Source organism: Notamacropus eugenii, chromosome 2 (assembly GCF_028372415.1).
Source record: "Notamacropus eugenii isolate mMacEug1 chromosome 2, mMacEug1.pri_v2, whole genome shotgun sequence".
Taxonomy (NCBI): domain Eukaryota; kingdom Metazoa; phylum Chordata; class Mammalia; order Diprotodontia; family Macropodidae; genus Notamacropus; species Notamacropus eugenii.
Window position 1 is genome coordinate 303,313,895 of NC_092873.1, and position 21,102 is coordinate 303,334,996.

At 41.6% G+C, this 21,102-nt stretch overlaps 1 protein-coding gene, 1 long non-coding RNA gene and 1 other non-coding gene across 3 annotated transcripts; 2 read left to right on the plus strand and 1 right to left on the minus strand.

Moving 5' to 3' along the window:
- Window positions 1-3,337: 3,337 nt before the first annotated feature.
- Window positions 3,338-8,638, minus strand: HJV (hemojuvelin BMP co-receptor). The gene is made up of 4 exons (XM_072644655.1): window positions 8,559-8,638; window positions 6,956-7,133; window positions 5,872-6,437; window positions 3,338-5,250 (listed from the first exon to the last, which is right to left on the minus strand). The coding sequence occupies exons 2-4, from the start codon at window positions 7,044-7,046 to the stop codon at window positions 4,630-4,632; spliced, it is 1,278 nt and encodes a 425-aa protein (XP_072500756.1). The 5' UTR covers window positions 7,047-7,133; window positions 8,559-8,638; the 3' UTR covers window positions 3,338-4,629.
- On the plus strand, window positions 6,351-12,052 carry LOC140527602 (uncharacterized). Its single transcript, XR_011974869.1, has 2 exons — window positions 6,351-6,432; window positions 7,538-12,052. It is a non-coding gene; the product is annotated as an uncharacterized lncRNA (long non-coding RNA).
- An 8,103-nt stretch (window positions 12,053-20,155) lies between these two features.
- Window positions 20,156-20,227, plus strand: TRNAE-CUC (transfer RNA glutamic acid (anticodon CUC)). Its single transcript has one exon. It is a non-coding gene; the product is annotated as a tRNA-Glu (tRNA).
- The last annotated feature ends 875 nt before the right edge of the window (window positions 20,228-21,102 follow it).

Here is a 21,102-nt window from a genome sequence, read left to right on the forward strand (position 1 = left end):
CAGGTTCATTTATTGATTGATATCAGAGAGGAACCCCACTTTTCTGCAGTAATAAGGAGGTGAGAATCTCACTGTTTTTGCTCTTCTCAGACTCATCTATAATATTGATTCCATTCTGAGCACTGTGGTTTAAGAAAGACAACATATTAGCACAGATGAGTTTGTCAGATTAGCTTTGTCTTGGAAGACACAGAGACCATGGCCTAGAGAGGAAAAGATGCTAAATAGTAAATTTTAGAGGGTGGTGGGTAAAATAGGTGGAAGGGGGAGAAAACATAATAGGAATATATTCTATATTACTGTGGGGAGAAAGAGTAAAATGGGGTATAGATCTAAAAGAGCAGTCACAGCTCAAGTGGGATCACTCCAAAAGAAGCTCTGAGCTGTAAGCACTTACTTATAGGTGCTTATAGGTGTTAGGTGGAGAAGCGCAAGTCTTGGTTGTTAGGACATCTGCAGTGGTAACTCAGAGGGGAAGACTTTCAAAGTGTGTGAGGAACAGGCATCTAGAAATTGCAGGAAATTATAAACTAACTTAGTTTTCCTATCTAGACTCCTATTTGGTCAACCTTTACCTAGTTACTAGAGGGAGGGGAAGGGATAGGGAAAGGGATAGGACAAGCTTAAAGGAGGCAAGCACTGAAGGCAAACCTAGATTACTGTAGTTTTATCTAAAATCAGTCTATTTTTTAGAGCATCCCCAACTCTTTACAGTATCTCTTTTTAGTCTTTTTTTAGGAACTTAAAAGTTTTATTTTATATCCAAAATTGTACTTTAAACATCAATTTCTTGCTACCTCTACATATTCTTTTTTTTAAATTTGCATTCATTTATTTTTAGTTTTTAACATTCATTTCCGCAAAATTTTGAGTTCCAAATTTTCTCCCCATCTCTCCCCTCCCCCCACCTCCAAACACCTTCATTCTGATTACCTCTTCCCCCAATCTGCCCTCCCTTCTATCACACCCCTCCCTTCCTTTATCCCTATCTTCTCTCTTGTCTTGTAGGGCAAGATAGATTTCTATACCCCATTACCTGTATTTCTTATTTCCCAGTTGTATGCAAAAACAATTCTCAACATTAGTTCCTAAAACTTTGAGTTCCAACTTTTCTCCCTTCCTCCCTCTCCACCCATCCCCACTGAGGAGACAAGCAATTCAATATAGGCTATATATGTGTAGTTTTGCAAAAGACTTCCATAATAGTCATGTTGTGTAAGACTAACTATATTTCCCTCCATCCTATCCTGCTCCCCATTTACTCTGTTCTCTCTTTTGACCTTGTCCCTCCCCAAAAGTGTTTACTTCTAATTACTCCCTTCTCCCATTTGCCCTCCCTTCTTTTTAGTTTTCTACTCTGAATACTGGCTCTTTCCAGCTTTTCTCCCTTTTCCTAGCTCTTCCTGAATTCCTCAGAGAGGAAGAAAGATATTTCTATCAAGTTAATCCCCAAATCAATATCTCTCAATGACTTTTGTTCTCCTAAAGAGTCAAATCTAAACTCTACCTGTTTGTCAAAGTCCTCTATGATCCAGGCTGGCTGCACATATATATCCTTATTTTTTCACTATTCTCAAGTATATTTCTACTCTAGTCAGATTGGTTTCCTTATTGCCCAATGACTAGAGCATACTCATTTCTAACTTGTTACTTTCACCTATGTCAAGGATTCTTAATCTATTTTGTGTCATGGTCTCCTTTGGCAATCCTCTGAAGCCTATGGACCTCTTCACAGAATAATGTTTTAAAATGTATTTGTTTTCAAATAAAACAAAATGCATAGGATTACAAAGGAAACCTTTGTAATCTCTCTGTATCTGCTGCCCTCTCTGGTTTCAACTCTGTTGAACAAGATGTCCCTCCCAAGATAAACTCACCATTGTACTGTTAGCTTGAATTGACTCCACCTCCCTCACCTACCTCTCCTCTTTGTTGAGAGGACTGAAAGGTAAAGTTCCAAACTCCTCCCAATGCCTTCCTTTTATAGAGGGCAGAAACTGGACTCTCAGATCACTTCACTTTGTATCTGCTACCCTACCTGGTTTCAGCTCCACAGAACAAGATGCCCCCACACCTGGTACCCCTTGGGGTTCCATCAACCCTCCTCCCCCTCTAACCTTTCCTCCCTTTTTTTGTGTGTTGTCTCTTCCTTTATATTGTAAGCTTGTTTAGGCAGGGATTGTCTTTTTGTTAATTGTATATTCCCAGCCCTTAGCACAGTGCCTGGCATGGTGTGAAGTACTTAATAAATGTTCATTCGATTGGAAACCAAAGGTTAGTGAAAATACAGATGTATTTTTTTCTATCCAAATTCATAAGCCCACTGAAATCTATCCATAGACTCCCTCAGCATCCATGGACCCCAAGTTGAGTCCCTGACTTATGTTTCCTTTGCCTGGAAAGCTCTCCTCTCTCACCTCTCCCTAACAAAATCCTACTCATCCTTCAAAGCCCAGCTCAACACCTACTTTTTCCATGTTGACTTCCTTAACTATTTCACTCTTTATTGATCTCCCTTACTTCTGAATTTCTATGATATTTACAGCACATATTTTATCATTTATATATATGATACATATAAATATATGTATATATATGATGTTCTAAAAATCTTAATGCAGTTTTAAGCTTTAATAGCTTAAATAGATTTTTGGGATACTCTGTACTTATATTGTTCAATGTTCTTGGTCTATCCTTCTAAGTTCTCTTTGCAGAATTTAATACCGTTGACCACCTTCTCCTGGCTCTTTCCTCCTTTCTGGGTTTTGTAACACTATTCTCTCTTGATTTTCCACTACTCTGTCTGATTGCTTCTATTTGATTTCCTTTGTTGGACCATCATCCCTAAGTATGGAAAGGCTCCATGCAGAGCCCTCTTTTCTGCTCCCTCTGTACCCCCTCTCTTGTTCACTGTATCAGTCCCTCTTGGTGACTACCATATCTATATATCCAATACTAGTCTTTTTTTTGAATTCCAATCTCAAATCACCGTCTACTGGATAGGGGCAAATAAGTATCTCGAATATCATATCCAAAACAAAATTGGATTATCTTTTTCCCTCCAATCCACCCACCTTGCTGCTTATTTGAAGAATAATTTCACTGTGCCCCATGCTTCTCATTCTCCAAGTCCCCTTTGGAAGATTCAAAATAAGCAACAAAAGTATATGCATAGAATTAAAATAAATTGCAGACTATATGGGGGTGGTGATGAATTTCCATCTAACATGCACCCCTTCCCAAAGGCAGAGAATTTCCCCAAGCCTCTGTGTAGGTAGAGAAATTCCATTCTGACAGTTCAAAAAGAAGAAATCGAAACACAGTTTCCTCCATTCAATTCAATTCAATAAACATTTATTGACCTCTTACTTTAGGCCAGGCACTGAGGACACAGACAAAAAAGAAAATAGTTGGTGAACTCAAGATACTTATAACCTTTTTCCTTACAGATGATACTTGTACTGAAAAGGAAAATAGTAAATGAAAAGCATTGGATTTTTTTTTTCCATTTTATGGGTTCCGCAGTGATTTCAGTGATCCCAAAATGCTCCGTATTGAAAAAGTCTCTTTTTAAAACAACAGTATTCATTCTCCTTGAGATGCTAATTATGGCTTCTAATCATGAAAGATCATGATCTCAGAAGAATTAAATTTAGAAATAACCAGAAGGGTAACTAAAAGACACATGGAAGGTCTAAGTAAAGATGGCTCACATTTGAATACCATTTCACAGTTTACTAAGTGACAAGTATTATTATTCCTATTTTATAGATAAGGAAACTGTCCCTTAAAGAACTTACAGCTTACATAGTACGGTCACAGAGCTAGGAGGAGGCAGATGTCCTGAACCCAGGGTTTTTTGTTTTTGTTTTTTTACTCCAAATCTCTATGCTGCAGAATATTGCTTTTTTTAAAAAAAGACTTTTCACTGGAGAAGTAATGTAAAAAAACGTCAAGGAGATATATTTACCAGAAAACGTGGTGAGTCATATATTGAAAATGAAGGACTGACAATCTTAGTAGTCTATTGGCATCTCTGTGATACTAAAAGGACAGGAGGGAGGCCAGTGTGTTAGATAAATCTAATAGGGTGAATTTATGGGCAAATGTAGTGATGAATGGGATGTAAAAGCCTGAAGGGATTTTGATCTGCACTGATAGAGTGCCTATAACAGTGAAATCATGTATATGCCAAAGTACCAAACTGCCTTTTTTTTAGATGATGAACATGTACACCTCTTCAATGATTTTTACCCGGAAATCATGACCTCATACCTTCCATGACTCTAGATCACTCCAAAGGGGAACAGTAGCAGGAGAATCTGTTCATCACAAAAACTAGGAAGTTCATTAAGAACTTCCTTAGAGAGGTGTGGATCACAAAGCCTCTAGTCCTACCCTCATCCCTATTTCTCTATCCTGTGGTCACTCCAACCCTTGATTTTAGCCCATTTTTATATATCTGGGGAAATATCATCAGGTGATTTTGAGACTGTCCTTTGTCTTCTTCCTTTCCTCAAGTACTCTGCCCCTCTCCATGTTGTTCCTACCAAACGATTCCCTTAGGTGGATCAAAGGAAGGCCCTCAAAACATTAGATAGGTTACTAAAGTGGTTGTGGGAGTGTTCATCAGATGAAACACCAGAAAACAAGGATCCCAGTAAGTAAGAGGGTTGGGTGAGCTGTAAGTCTCAGGGGAACGCCAGCATCTCGAGGAAAGAGATGCAACTTCTCCAAGTCTGGCAAAAAGGCCCGAGCATCCTCTAGGGCAGCTTGAGCAGCCAGAGTGAAGTTGGGGTCACCAGAGGTCAGAACATCAAAGACACATGAATGGAAATAAGCGTCTTCAACAGGTAGTCCTTCTTTGCACAACTGCCTAGCAGTATCAAAGGTCAGAGCCCCTCTTCGCTGTCTCTCCGACCGAGAGAGTCGCTGGCTTGGGGGACATCCCCCTACACAGAGCTGTAGATCTTGCTCAGCGGAGAATGCTCTAGCCACCTCTTCAGCCGCCCGGATGGAGAAAGAGAGCTGACCAGCTGCTTGCCGAATAATGATTGTTGTGCCAATGTAGGCAGCTCGAATCTCCACTCGACTCCCGGGGGCCTCTGCTCGGATGGTCAAACTTGAACCTCCAGGACGATCACCTCCATTGACTGATCCATCTTCAAAAGCTGCTGGGAGATTGTTCACTTCAGCCTGGTAGACTTTTTGGTCAATACATTCCTGCATGTTCTTGAATATAATGGTGAGCTGTTTGGGGAAGGAGAAGAAAGGTTCATTTCTGGTCAGCTTGAGCTTTCCTAAAATCACCCTCTTCCTCAGCCCTAAATCCATCTGTTCCATGTTAAAACACCCTAGTCCTCTTCGCTGCACTCCTCCTTTCTCCTAGGCGTCCCTGAATACCAAGCATCCCTATTACCAGTTCAAATCATTCATTCCTCACTCCTCCTCCCTACAGTCTCAATCTTAGCAGTTTCTATAGGTGTGAGCTCTTTTAGAAACTTCACCATCTAAATTTTTGTTTACTGAGGGCTCTGACACTTCCACTTTTTCTTCTAGATTCCCTGGACAAGGAAAGTGACAAATAAGAAGGAGTAAAGGGAGATGCTGGTAGTAAAGGGAGTCGATGAGAAGGTGTGGGACAAATAGTTAATAGTAGTAACGGAGAGGGAGAGTCTGGGAGAGTAGCCAAGAATGGAGGGAGGGAACAGCAAAGGCATAAAATTATGACGGAATAGCCAATGAGGACCAGAGTGGCTAGTGTATATTTTGGGGGCAACCATTGCCAAAGAAACTAATCAGTAAGTGGTTGTGCGGGTCGTGGTAGTGGAACTAAAGCTGTTCATAAGGACTGACTGTCTATACCCTGACCTTCCCCGTGGCAGTGGCGTTGGCTCCAGTGGCCACCGGGTAGCTAGTAGCCTGGACGAAAAGGAAGTCGTTGTCCAAAAGAGGCCAGGAGCCTTGGACACGGCACGTGTGGAAGTGGTGGTGGAAGCTGCGTACGTGTGGATCCCCAAAGGCGGCACAATGCAGGAAGCCCGGGGGACGACCGTGTAGCCTAGAAAACCGGCCTTCATAGTCACAGGGGTCTGGAGCAGGAGGGCCAGAAGAAAGGGAGGAGCCAGAGCCAGGAGGGGCGGGACCCTGAGGAGGGGGTGGAGCCGTGGGACCCTGGCGGGAGCAGTTGTGTTGGATCATCAAATCTTCTATCCCGTGGACAGCAGAATGGAAGGCCAAGTCCCCTCGGCAGGTACGCGCAGTACGCCGTGTGCAGAGCGCATAGGATCGCAGGGCGCGACATAGGCCACCAGAGTTCGCCCCTGGGCCCCGGACTCCACCTCCCCGGTTCCCTCCAGCAGATCCCCCACTTCGTAGGTTCAACGTGGATGATACATACTCAGCGTTGCAGCGGAGGATTTTGCATTGAGAGTGAGCTGGTGGGGGGGGGGGGGGGGGGAAACGGGAGGCGGGAGAAGAAAGGGGGAAAGGTTGGGGGGAGAAGGAGGGGGAAAAGATAGAGAGTGGAGGATTTTATTGTCAGAAAGGCCTCACTCTATCCTCAACCTAGCTCCCAACACCCCTCCCACAGTTCATTAGTAGGGCCCCAACCTTCCAAATAGCATATACCAATTGAGGACCACCTCTTCAACCTCGGTTAAACAGTTGCCAATCCCTTTGCCTTTCCCTATGACAGTTGGACAATGCATGTAGTTCCTAGTCTTTCTGCTAAAGAAGCACCCTCCCTCAGCTAAGGGATCTTGCCAGTTTCTCCACCCCTCTTTCCAGGGTCTCTCCCTTCCTCCTCCCTCCTCCTTTCCCCGAGTTCTCCTTGATCTGTGATATACCGGTTGTAGTCCTGAGTTTGAATGTGAATGATTGGGATCCCTCAGGCCTTTACTGTATCCCCCTTTCCCCTTGCCTCCCCCAGACCCTTCCCTAACCCTCCCCTTACCATGTCCACAGAAGAGCAGCAGAAGAGTGAGGGTGCTTAGTGAGCTGCCACGGGTGGACCAGAGACTTGGGGAATGGCTTGGTTCCCTCATCCCTATCCAGCCAGGTCCCCCCTGGTCCCCAGGTCTCTTCCGACTGCTGGCTGGATCCCCTGGAAGGGACCTCAGTCAAAGAGAAATCTGGTTGGGGGTTGAGGTGAGAGGAGCCAAAGTCTGAGTGAGAAGGGTTATAGGGGATATATAGGGAGGTCAAAGAAATGATGGGAGGTAGGAATGAGAGGAGAGAACTGGAGATTTAGGGCTTGGAGAACCTTTCTGGCACTGTGTCTTCCTCCCATGGTCACCCCAGGGCCCTTGTGCAACACCCCAGTCAGAGGTGGAGGGAGGATGGGGGGCGGGTGTTGGGATGAGGGGAGCAGAGTCCACTGTACTGACCCATCCCAAGTTGACCAAACAGTAGAGGGGTCAAAAGACAAATGACCAAGCGGACAGAGCTACTCTGTTACCCCAATGGGCCCCTCAATGGGAATACAATCTGGGAACATTTCAGAAACACAACTCATTTCCTTATGGGTTTACTGAAGACCCAGGTGACCTGGCACGCCCTTCATACCTGGATCAGGAGAATGAAAAGAAGGGATAAAACTAGGAATATCTAAGGCCTATTTTGAATAGTGACATGCAGATCAGTTTCTTTTGGAACCTAGATCTACTAGGTAGGTGTTAGCCACCTGTTATGCTTTCTCCGTAGAATAACAAGTGCAAAATGAGTGTGTAAATCAATTTTTTTTTTTTCTGATCCAACAGCTCCTTTGCTTTTCCTAATATTCCGGTAATGCTTCTCCCAACCACTAACCCCTTCAGCCCTGCAAATATAAAATAATCTGCTCCTCCCTTACATTCAATACCTTTCCCTTCCCTGCTTTGGTAAAACTAATCGCCCATTACTAATCTGGTGGAGAACCTGGGCTAACATTGGGGTGGTGCAAGGGAGAGATTGTGCAGGTGAAGCATAGACTGGAGAGAGGCTGATAATTGTGAAGGGAGGTCTGTAGTTGAAAGTTGCCTCTTACACTCACAATTCAGAAGCTCTTTGGGTATGCCTGGAGGTGGGAATAGGGTAAGGGGTGTCAGTGCCCAAATATCTGAGTCTATAATTAGCTTTGGCAGAGAGAACCACAAAGGTGGAGACTTAGAGAACACCCCCTAAACCCCACCAGAAAGTCTGAGACAAACAGTGAGAATGGAACAGGAGGATTTCTGGCTGTGAGACCCAGGTGATGGGGGAAGGGTAGTAAGAAAGGCTGGGTATAGCCCTTTATTCTTTCTCCTAGAAAAACATCCCTCTCAGCCAAGTCATCTTACTAGACAATTTTTCTTCCCCTTCCCCCCTTGGCACAGAGTCTTCTCTGCTCTAGGATATATCCCATGTAGTCAGCATATCAGCATGCAGTTCTCATGCCAGCTTGAGGAGATTGGGACTACCAGCCTATGTAGCCTAGAGGAACTGAGGTTGGTGTCCATGATTCTCAGCATTAAGAAAAATGCAAACCCATATGCTAACCAAAACTTTTTGAAAGAAGCTTTAACTTTCTAGGGACTTACCTTTGTATCTAGAGGTCGTGTCAGACTGTTATCCAGTTTTCCATCCAGTGTTGCCTACTGTCTGTCAGCTTTATCCAAGGGTCCCATATCTCCTTTTCCATGTCCCTTTTCGCTCAACTCCAGTACCGAGCCCTAGCTACAGGCTGTCTGAGGCCAAGGAGCTAGGAAAGATTTGGGGGGTGAGGAGTGAACATACAACGAAAGGGATGGACAGCTGGGGATGGGGGAGAGAGGCTAAGTTGAGGTGGAAGGAGGCCTGACCACTGAGTTGAGAGTTTTAAAAATAGCCAGGACCATAATTCTGGGGGGAGGGAGGGAGCAGGAGAGCAGAAAGATTTGTAGTTTTGTGTGTGTATATGTGTGAGTATGTGTGTGTGTGTGTATGTGTATAGAGATAACAGGGGAAGGGGTCAGATATCCAGTTCCATTCTATATGAAGCCCCAGTCACCATCTCATCCAGGCAGTCCTTAGGGATTTCTAAAACATAGGGTCTTGCCCTTGAGGAATTGGGGCAAGTACTTGGATATGTCCCCTTTGGATATTGCTACCTGCTCTCTACAGATGCCATTTTGGTGTGGAAAGCAGCTATCATTAAATAAAAACTACTGCAGGAGATAAATCCCTCCCCCAAATTCCTCAACCCCCACTCCCCCAAGTCTATCAAAGTAGGGCCAAAGAAACCAGCTGCCCAGAGAAATCTGAGCCTGGAGTTGATGAGAAGCTGGGGCTGTTAAAATCTATTTTCCCCTGCCCTAGATCCACATTTAGCTCTGGTCTGTGCAGCTGCTGTCTGTTCTCCCTCCCCACTTTCCTTCTTACTCCTCTCCCCATTATTCACCTCCCCCAATAAAAAAAAGAGTCCAGCTGAATTTCTAAAGGAAAATAATAAAAAGTGTGAGTATGTAGGCCAGGGGAATCTCCCTGCCTCCCTCTGCCACCAAATCACACAGATAAAAATCATTATAGTACTTCACAGGGAAAAAGTAAATTATTTTTTTCCTTCTGAAAGGAAATCATTGTGTCATAAATTCAGAGCTGGAAGAGACCTTACAAGTCATCTGGTTTTTTTGCCTCATTTTACAGATGAAGAAACAAAGCCAGAGATCTCTTTTCCAAGGTCGTATAGGTAGTAAAATGGCAAAACTCCAATCTGAACTTCGTAAAACATTCCACTTACTTAGTTAAAAAAATTAAGAGTTAGGAACATAAAATTGCAAAATGGTTTTTTTTGTGGCTAATAGTTAATGGAGAAAGAGAAGAGGGAAATTGGAATAGTAACAGACAAAAAGAGGTTTAAAAAAAGACAATTTCATGGAGTAGCAGCTCCATCTTATGGCCTTCTAGTATATTACAGCTCAATATTTATATTCTTTTCTGGTCCACAGGCCAGCAGCATATCTTTGTATTTCCCCTACTGACCAGAAATAAGATTAGGGGCTAAATCTGCCCTATAGGCCAGAGATTTATAACCCTTAACATGGATGATTGGGCTAGGCATAGTGGCAAACGTCTATAATCCCTGCTATTGGGCATGCTGAGGCTTGTGGATCTCTCAAGGTTGCGATTTCTCAGCAGTAGGAGGCTAAATGGATTGAATGGATCCAATATAATGAACCTGTAATAGTAAGGCGATCTTTTTAAAACCTCCCTGATTGACTCATTATCACATTCACCAAAGTGACTGTTAACAACTTTTTCCTCCCTCCTCAAATTTCTCTCTGCCATCTCAGCTGAACACCTTGTTTCATTCTTCACCCCAAAAATGGAATCCATATGTCAAGAGCTCCCTCTTATCTCCTCCTCAGTTTACATTACTGAGTTGTATTCCTTAACTACCCACCTTCATTTCATCCTTGTGTCATATGAACTGGCCCTTCTCCTTGTCAAAGCTAACCTATCTACCTGTTCCGTTAATTGAATTTTCATGCTATCTTCTTTAGCAAATTGCCCTCCTTTTCATTCTCACACTCTAATTTTCAGGGTTTTTTTTTTTGTTTTTATCGATTGGCTGCTTCCCTGATGTCTACAACATACCCATGGGCATCACCATCCTTAAAAAGTCCTTAGATGATTCAACCATTTCCTCCAGATATCATCCCATATTTTTCTCTTTTTCACCAAACTCCTTGAGAAAGTCATCTAATAGATGTTTCTACTTCTATAGATGAGAGAATATCCATGAGAAAAAGATTTTCAACATCATCAAATGCTGTAGAGAATTCAAAAAGGATGAAGACTGAGAAAAGGCCATTGGATTTGGCAATGTAGAGGTCATTGTTAGTGTTAAAAAGTTTCAAGTCAGAAGCCAGACTACAAGTTAAGTGAGAAGAGATGATGTGGGAGCAGTGAGTACAAACAGGTATTTAGGAGTTTGTCTGGGAAAGGAAGAGGTATAAGACGATAGCTTAAGGAAGTTGATAGGGTTAAATGAGGATTTCCAAGGATCAGGGAGATGAGCATATTTTTAGACAGGGGAGAAGGCAAAAGTGGCTAGGGAAAGACTGGAAAATTAGAGGTGGGGGATGATTGTAGGGACAATCTATGAGACCAGATGGGAAGGCAAGGTTGGCCTTGGCAAGGAGACTAGAGTAAAGGAGGAGACAATGGGGAAGGGAATTGTCAAGGGCTTTGAGAGTTCAAGGAGAGGAGAAGAGGTCAAATTTTCTCCATTTTCTCAATAAAATATGGGGTGAAATCCTTTCCACACCATGCTACCTGCTGCTCCAGCCTCCCCTCTGCCTCCTGGAACCTGAATTCCCAGGATTTGGTTTGATTAGCTTTTATTTTACTTAGTCTTGATCTCAGGCCTAGCATGCCACTTTGGGGCCATCTATTCTTTGCTATATGTACCCCTTAACCACTTTCCATCTCTAATTATAGACTATAAGCTCTTTGAAAGCACGACTATCTTACTTGATTGTATGTGTTGTTGTTTGTTCTTCATTATTGAAGAGGACCTATGACACCATGGGGTGATGTCCTAGCTTGTGTGTGAATTGGATTTAAGTGAGACAGAGCTGCACAAAGTCATCAGCCTCACTCTCTCTTCCACAGTCATCAAAGTCTACAGCCAGATAAAAGTCAACACATCCATGATGGCCAGGATATAGTGGCTGGGATGCACCTTCATGTGTTTGATGTCCGATCAAGCTCTAAGTGCTCTATAATGCTATGTGGGGCATTCAAGAAGGGTTTACCAAGCCCTCTTCATCCACCTTTGGTATCCACCTGCTACCAACTCTTACCTGTGACTCCAGGAAGCTGTTATATTCCCATTGACCAGCCTCTGCTGAAACTGAATCAGCAGATGGATTAAACCAGGTTGAGGGTAACCAACAGGCCTCAGATCTGTCGGTGAGTTACAGGGATGTCTACCCCAAGCATGTGAAGACTTCTCCCAGTGTAATGGAATAGGTTTGCATTTGTATAATCATCACTTAGCACAGAGCCTGGCACATGGAAAGTACTTAATAAATACTTTTTTATTCTTTCATTTTGCTGAGATAATTGGAGAATGGTATGTTGTAGGGGACTTGAGGAGAGAAGAGATAGTGGGCAGCAGTTTCTTTTGAGAATAGAGAATCAGTTAGGATTAAGTTAAAGGATTAGGGGCTCAGTTTAGTTTTATACCACATATATTGCCACTGTGCTAGCTCAGGTCCTTATCACTTTGTTAGTCTCTTTGTATTCTCTAATCTAGTCTTTAGAGTGGCCAAATAGATTTTCCTAAAGTACAGGTCTGACGACATCCATCCAAGAGGTAAAGAAGTTCTAGTGGCTTTCATTTAACTCCAGGATATCATACAAAGTCTTTTGTTGCATTTTTAAAGTCCATTGTACTGTGGCTCCAGCTTGTCTTTATCCTTTCTCCCTGGCCTGCCATGTTTTCCCAACCCTGGCTTCCTTCAAGGTCTTGCTTAAGTGCCGTTTCTGATGTCTGGATCATTAAGTTGCTTCTGCTTTCTCCTGCCCCCAAGAGAATGCTTTTATTTTCTTTTGGTGTACACATATTTCTGTGTATATATGTGTATAAATACATATATATATATATATGTATGTGTATATCTTAAAAAGACTATCTACAATAGGTGCCTCCACTTTCTCTTTTCTCATTTTCTTCTTAATTCCTTGCAATCTGGCTTCAACCTTATCACTGAAACTGCTTTCTCTAAAGTTACTAATGATCTCTTCTTAGTTGCCAAATTGAGTGGCCTTTTCTCTGACCTCATTCTCCTTGACCTCTCTGCAGTCTTGGGTGCTGTTGATCATTTTCTCCTCTTTGATGCTCTCTTCCCTCTAGGTTTTTCAGATACTTCTCCCCTTACCTATCTGACTGTTCTTTCTCAGTCTCCTTTGCTACATCCTCCTCTGGATCACCCTCTCTAACCTTAGATGTCCCTCAGGGTTCTGTCCTGGGTTCCCTTCTCTTCTCCTTCTATACTACTTTACTTGGTGATCTCATCAGCTTGCCAATTACTGTTTATGTAATGACAATTCTGAAATCTACCTATCCTGTTCCAACCCTTCTGTGACCCAATTTCACATCTCCAAATGACTTTCAGACATCTCAAACTGGATGTCCACTAGACATCTTAAACCCAATTTGTCCAAAATGGAACGTGTTACTTTTCTCCCTAAACCCTTTCCCCTCCCACCTTCCCAGTTACCATCAAGGGCAACATCGTTCTCTCAGTCCCTCAGTCTCATAACCTAGGAGTCATTTTGGACTTCTTCCTGTCTCTCACCCCCCCATATCCAATCTGTTGCCAAAGTCTGTCAATTTTATCTTTTAAGGTCTCTTGAATATGGCCCCTTCTCTCCTCTGACACTGCCCCACTGTGATGCAAATCCTTCTCGACTCACACTTGGATTATTTCAGTGGGCTAATGGTCAACCTCCCCCAAATCTCTCCTCACTTTAATCCATCCTTCCTTCAGCCACTAAAGTAATTTTCTTAAAGTTCAGATCCAACTATGTTATGCTCCTCAATAAACTCCAGTGAGATTGCCTCCAGGATCAGATACAAAATGCTCTGTTGAGCATTCAAAGCCCTTTCTAACCTAGCTCCTTCCTACTCAGACACAGTATTTAGTCCTGTAACTCTAGCCTCCTGGCTGTCTCAGGAACAAGATATTTTATTTCTTAGCTCAGAGCCTTCCTGGAACACTCCTTCTCCCTCCTCCACTCTGACTCCCTAGCTTTCTTTTAAATCCTTTCTTTTACTGGAAGCCTTTCCCAACTCTTCTTAATTCTAGTGACTTTCCTCTGTTAATTACTTCGGTTTATCCTGTATATAGCTTGCTTTCTGTATATTTTCCTGAATGTTGTCTCTTCCATTAGATTATAAACTCTTTGAGGGGACAAGGACTGTCTTTTTTGTATTCCCAGCCTTGTACCTTGTACTTAGGCCCTTAATAAATGTTGATTGATTGATAGTATATACAGTATGTATATACACACACACAAATATATAGATATGTATTTATATGTGTGTGTATATTTATAATCCCTGTCCCACTGATACCTGGAGAGGAATGCCCCACCCTTAGTGAGGGGAGAGTGGAGTTGGAGAAAAATGAGAGACCTCCAACCTTAGCTACTCCCCTTTGGAGCTCCTGGCACCTCAGACTTTTTCAGGACTTTTCAATCAGTGCGTCACTTTGGGTGCTTCAGACAGAGAGAGAAGAAAGCTTTGAGAGAGAAGAAAGAAGAGACCAACCCCATTTCAGGTTGCTGAAGGAAAGACATGAGAGGAGCAGCCAGGCTCCATCATGTCCCTATTCCCAGCTAACTATAGTAGAATTGTTGGGGAGTTTCCCCTTGGGTGAGATCTGACACTCTCTTGGTTGAGCTGAGTTATCTCACTTCCAGTGACAGAGTTCCTTGACTCTGTATTATTTGGTATGTATTCTGCTATATGCCTTCTCTGATTCCTGTTTTGCCACTGATGTGGATAAATGGGTATCTTTGCTATTCTCTCTATGTGTGAGGAAGAGAGAGATGACTAGTTTAGCTACACTATACAGAATGTGGGAGAGGGAGTAGTACACAATGAATCTAGAAATACAGATTGTGAAGGATTTTAAAAATTAAATAGAGAAGTTTGTATTTGATTCTACAGGCAATAAGGAACCACTGGAGTTTATTGAATAGGGAAGTGACAAGGTCAGATCTGTGCATAAAGAAAATGACTTTAGCAGTGATAATGTTTAATATAAAATTTTGGAATAATCTCTTTGTTCTCTCTGAAGTAAACTCAGAGAGTGCCTCTTCCTATGTCAGCAAAAGCCAGCCAAGGCCGACTCTACATTCTTTAGGAGACCTTTAACCTAAGACACTATCTTGAATAATGGGACGTTTTCCATATCTTAATATTTGTAGACATATACTATGTTATGGCATGTTAATGGTAAAGAAAACACAGACATCTTGGGTCATAATTTCTATGTGAAACTTTGTCAAACTCTGTTATCTTATTGTATTTACAACCTATGCAATTAAGAAATTCCTTTCTAATGGTCTAGTTAGTCACTTATGGAGATCGTAAATCTGAAGGACACAGAACACTTCTTTGTCCTAAAACATATTTAAGGATGCCCAATTCTTTGTATTGGTAGCCAGAACATTTCTGGCTCCATAATGCATTATGTTACCGTTTTCTTTAATAGGGAATTGATCAATTAATTAATTAAATCATAAAATGTATGCATTTAGCCTGTTGCCTTTCTTTAACCAAGTTTTCAGGTCAACAGCAGCAATGTGGAGCATGTACTGAAGTGGAGAGAGGTGAGCTAGGGAGACAAATGGGGAAGTTGTCGCAATAATCTAGGTGAGGGGGGATAAGTACCTGCACTATCTCTATGAATACAGAGAGAGGGACACATGCAAGAGATAAAGGTACAGAAATGGCAACATTTGACTGTGTAGGGTGAGAAAATTGAAGAGTTGAAGAAAACACCAAAGTTATAAACATGGGAGACTGGTAAAATGGTGGTATTTTTCATTGAAGTAAGGACTTTGGAAAAGGGGTGGGCTTGTGGAGAAAGATAATGAGGCTTTTAAGAATACATGTTAAGTTTAATATAGTCAATATTTTCCCCAATTACATGTAAAAACAATTTTAACATTCATTTAAAAAATTAAAATTGTTTTTAATTTTTAAATTTTTTAAAATTTCGAGTTCCCTACCTGTCCCTTCCTCACCTTCCCCCTCATTGATAAGGCAAGTAATTTGATATAGGTTATACATGTGCAGTCATGAAAAGCATATTTTCAGTCAGAATATGTTGTTTTAAGATGTCTTTCTGATACCTATTTTGAAATGTCCAATAAGGAATTGATGATATTAGACTGAAGCTCAGAAGATAGACTTGAGTTGAATATATAGATCTGTAAGTCATTGGCATAGAGATGAAAATAAGACCTATGGGCACTGATGATGTCACCAAGGCAGAGTATAGAGAGAATAAGGGCACATGATAGAGTCTTGGGGCACAACCATAGTTAGGAGGCAGGATATGGATGCTGAACTAAAAAAGGAAATGGAAGTAATAATCCAACAGGTAAGAAGAGGACCAAGTGAGGGTAATTGTCATTAAAAATCCATAGATTAAAGAGTATCCAAAAGGATAAGGGGGTCAACACTGACAAATGCAGCAGAAAGGTCAGGAAGGATGAGAACTGAAAAAAAGACCATCAGATTTGTCAATTAAGATATCATTTGTACCTTTGGAGAGAGCATGCTATAGGAGAAACAATCCAATTCAATAAGCCCAAAATGATAAATTATTTACAGAAAATTTCCTATTTGACAAGAATTGCTGGGAAATCTGGAAAGAAGTATGGTAGAAATTAAATTTAGGCCAATAACTTATGCCACATACCACAATAAGCTCAAAGTGAATAATTAAGTTAAATAACGAAAGTTTTGAGAAATTTATAAGTGAGCCACAGTGTCACAGTTATAGCTTGGGGGTGAGTTCTTTACCAAACTAGATCATAAAAGACAATATAGATAATCTGGATTTTATGAAATTGAAAGACAACCATAGAAAAAACTGCCTTAAATGACTAATAATAAGAGAAATGAAAATTAAAATAACTTTGAGGCTTTATCTCACAACCAACAAATTGACAAAGATGGCAAATGATAGAAAATAGTCATTATTTAGAGAGACAGTGAGAAGACAAGCACCCTAATGCACTGTTGGGGGAGCTATGAATTATTCCAACTATTAGGGAAGGCAATTCACAATAATATGAAGAAAAGGATTAAATGTTCATGCTCTTTGACCTAGAGATTCCACTAGGAGGCATATATCCCAAGAAGGTTAATGACAAAAAAGTTTAATCTACATCAAAATATTTATATTTCACTTTTTGGAATAAGCAAGGAATTGGAAACAAAGTGGATCTGTCCAATGAGGGGTAGCAAAACAAATTGTGGCATGTGAATATAATGGAATATTGCTACACTGTTAAGCATGATGAATACAGGGAAAACATAAACTGATTCAGAGTGAAGTGAACAGAGCAAAGAGAAGTTAAGAAACTATGTACAAGGATTGCAATGAAACAGAAAAACAAGATGTAAGCTATAACAAAAGATAAAACATGATATTGAAAAGCATTTTCAAGAATAAAGTGAATATAATTAGTACATTAGAAAGGACACCGTCAATTGAGAAAGATTCTTTATGTCACATATATCTATTAAAAACTATAAGCAATTAACAGAATTATATGAGACCAACAGCCAACCCTTTATAAATAAGCAGATAATTTTCAAAAAAGGACCATTACCAATCATTTGGAACAATGGGAAATGGAGGAGATATAAATAAAAAGGATATCAATAAAATGTATTTTTATAAAAGTGATGATCACTTGGAACTATGTCTCTAAGTTACCAAACTGTATGTCCTTTGATCATTATGAGGCCTACACCCCAGAGATCAAGAAAGAGGAAAAGGACCCATGTGTATGAAAATATAGCAGCTTTGCATAGTAGCCCCTAACTGAAAACTAAGGGGGTGTCTGCCTATTAAGCGAATGTAATGTAATTCTATTACACCATAAGAAAGATGAAATGGACACTGGAAACGTTTGTATGAATTGCAGAGTGAAGTGAGTAGTGATAATGTTTAATATAAAATTTTGGAATAATCTCTTTGTTCTCTCTGAGGCAAGCTCAGAGAGTGCCTCTTCCTATGTCGGCGGAGGCCAGCCAGGGCTGACTCTGCATTCCTTGGAGACCTTTAACCTATGACATATCTTGAATAATGGGTCTTTCCTTTGTATCTTATTATCTATAGACACATACTATGTTGTGGCATGTTAGTGGTAAAGAGAATATAGACATCTTGGGTTCTATTGAACATTGTTTGCCCCTTCCTGTGTCAGTTATCTGTTTAGGGCAGGAAGCCTGCCAGTCACTAGTGGTGGGATTTCCTTCCTTGTCACCAAGACATGTGTTTGCCCAGCTTGGAATCCCAACATTTGATTGACATTGCTTTGTTGGTTATCTTGTCTTGCTGAATTTGTGGTTTGCTTGGTTGGGAGGGTTTCCTCCTCATGGCAAAATGTACTTAAGACAGTCAATTTCTGTACTAAGGCAGCCAGTTCTGATCCTGGCTCCATAGCACTATGTAACCGTTTTCTTTATGGGGAATTGATCAATTAATTAATTAAATCATAAAATGTATGCATTCAGCCTGTTGCCTTCTTTAACCAAGTTTTCAGGTCAACAGTAGACTATTAAGAACAGTTTTTATACAGTGAAATTACAAAGAAAAACAACTTTGAAAGCCTTTAGGATTGTGATCAATACAACAATAAAATGCGAGTGCCGAGGATTAAATATAAAATGTGCTACTCACCTCCTGCCAGAGAGGTGATGGACTTAAAATTCAGAACGAGCACACATTTTTAAACATGGCCAATGTGAGAATTTGTTTTGATGAATTATGCATACCTGTTATCGGGGTTTTGTTTTGCTTTTTTATTGTTTAATTGAGTGAACAGTGGGATGACTATATAACCTATATTGTTTAAATAAATTTAAAAAGAAAAAAGTAATTTTCAGGAATTTTTCATGTATTTATTATGTCTAAAAGCGCCAACTACCTGAGTAATAGGGGAAAGCGCTCCCTCTGCTGGCCAAATTTAGATCATCTGAACTGTACTGGAACTTCTCGCTCAAATGAAAGGGAAAGATGCCCACCTGCATCATCACACATGAACTCTCTTCATTATCAGGAATTTAGGGGGACAGTGTCCTTTGGTCTTAGTTTCCCTCTTTGGACTCATGGGAAGGGCATGGGTTGATTCAAAATGAAGCCACAGATCTCTATGGCGAAAGAAATAGTTCAGAGTGTAAGTGACTACAGAGAGAATCTGCCACAAGGATGAACAAAGAGGAAGGTTCTAGGTAAGTCATGGTAGTTCTCATGAATGGACACTTCTTTACATCAAATTTCAAACTGGCCGACTTCCACTTCTACTCTATTTCTGCCTTTGGCCAAAGCAGAACAATCCTAATCTTTTCTACCTGAAAATCTTTTAAACACTTGAAGATCTCTCCTCTGTCTCCTCTTAAGGTTAAACATCCCCCTCAGCAAAAACTAGTGTCTGCCATACATAAATGGCTACTAGTTGGCGAGAGAATCCTCTCAGGGGAAATCTGAGGAAGAAACCCATTTTGTTGATAGAGGAGGAGATAGCGAGAGTGCAAGTTGTCTCTTAATTGTCTCTTCCGACTTGAAATTTTGTGATAAGTCGAAAATTTACTTAATAGCCTGCTTTACTATTCATCTTCCACTAGTTAATGAAAATATACGTCTACATCCAGGCCATAGAAATAAAGTACACAAGAAAGCAGTTTGACTTCCCTTGTTTTTTTTTTTTAACCCTATAGCGACATTTCCTATCCCAGCCCCGCTGCTTTAAATTTCATTTTAGCCTTTCAGCATAAAAATGTTAGACGGGACATTGGTTTGGCACGTTTCTTTTCCTGAACGCAGGGGAACCCTAAAGAGATTTTTCCCTGGGAGTCAAAGGGGAAGGAGGCAAGTTCAAAGGATTATTCTGCACCCATGGCAGCATCACCCTTTGGGAATCGGGGGGGGGGGGAGGGGGGGGACTCAGACTTCTAGCTCTAAGGAACCGACCGGGGAAAGACCAACTGGGCTACGGAAATGCAAAGCGAATGCTTAGCCCTGTTTCCTCAATGCTTAAGTTCACCAAGAATTTTCTCTTGCAATCTCTAGTCAAAAGTTTTTCCCATCCGTCTGTTGTCCACGTACCAATGACCCTCCTCCCCTCCCCCCCCTTTCTGGAGTCCCAAGAACTGCTGCAGCCTGAGTTCCAGTTAGATTCCAGCGTCAGGAATCACTGGAGGGGTAGAGAACGTCCTCAGGTTTTCCTTCGAAGCCACGCAGCTCCAGGTAGGCTAGACCTTGACGCGAGAACTCCTAGTTTTGGAGCAAAAACTGCCTTTTGGATTAACTCTCTGGACTGGAAAGTGCACACATACAGTGAAACGAGATCCTGTTGTATTCGTGCTACCAGGATGATATAAGAGACGATGCTGTCGGCTTCCCTGGTGGTCTAGTGGTTAGGATTCGGCGCTCTCACCGCCGCGGCCCGGGTTCGATTCCCGGTCAGGGAAATTGCACCTTTTAGGTTACTTTTCTATCTCAGGGACCTTCCAAGCACTGAAGGAGAGCGACCAAGTAACAGAGATCGCCAGTATTTTCTTCTACCTGCTGAACACCAGAGACTAGCAACAAAGTTTCCAAGACGTTAGTTTCAATGAACTCTGCCGGAAGGAATGACTGAAAATTGAGTAGTCCCACTTTCTGGCAAGACACCGATTACCGCCCGGCCTTAGTGCACCCTGATATTTCAATCCTGAAGTCCCGGGGAACCCCAAACCATAACCCGCTAGGCAATGTTAGACACTGCAAAAGACAGCAGATCACATACAGGGAAATTTTTTTTTTTTCATTTTTTCTGGAGTTACGAAAGCAATCGGGACCGGAGGAGAAGCTCTGGACACCCTGCGTCAGCCCCTGCTGCACTACTTCAAGCCCGAGGAAAGAGGGTCTCTGAGAGAAGCCTGAGAAAGGGAATGCTGAAGCTGAAGAAGCTATTTCATACTTAATTACATCCCACCTAGAAAAGGGAGCAGAGACGAAAAAACGCCAGTTGAATAGTACACTTCAAAACTAGGGCATCTAATCAGTTCTTCTAGATACTGCTAAGAGAGTCAGATCTACACTGTTTCAAAGGAGAGGCAGCATTGCTGACTCTCTCTCGTCTCTTGGATCAAATACAAAGTGCTCAGCTTAACATTTCAATCCCTTAACAGGCGCCAGCCTGTCCTTTTGGACAACCCCATCACACCTCACATTCCAGTCAAACTAATTTAGCTCTCCTAAAAATGCACCCCTCCCCGCCCCCTTTTCTCGCCTTTGAGCGTGTAGAACTGTACTCTTAGAACCCTCACTTCTAGGAGAATTCTTTACTGATACTGATAGCTGT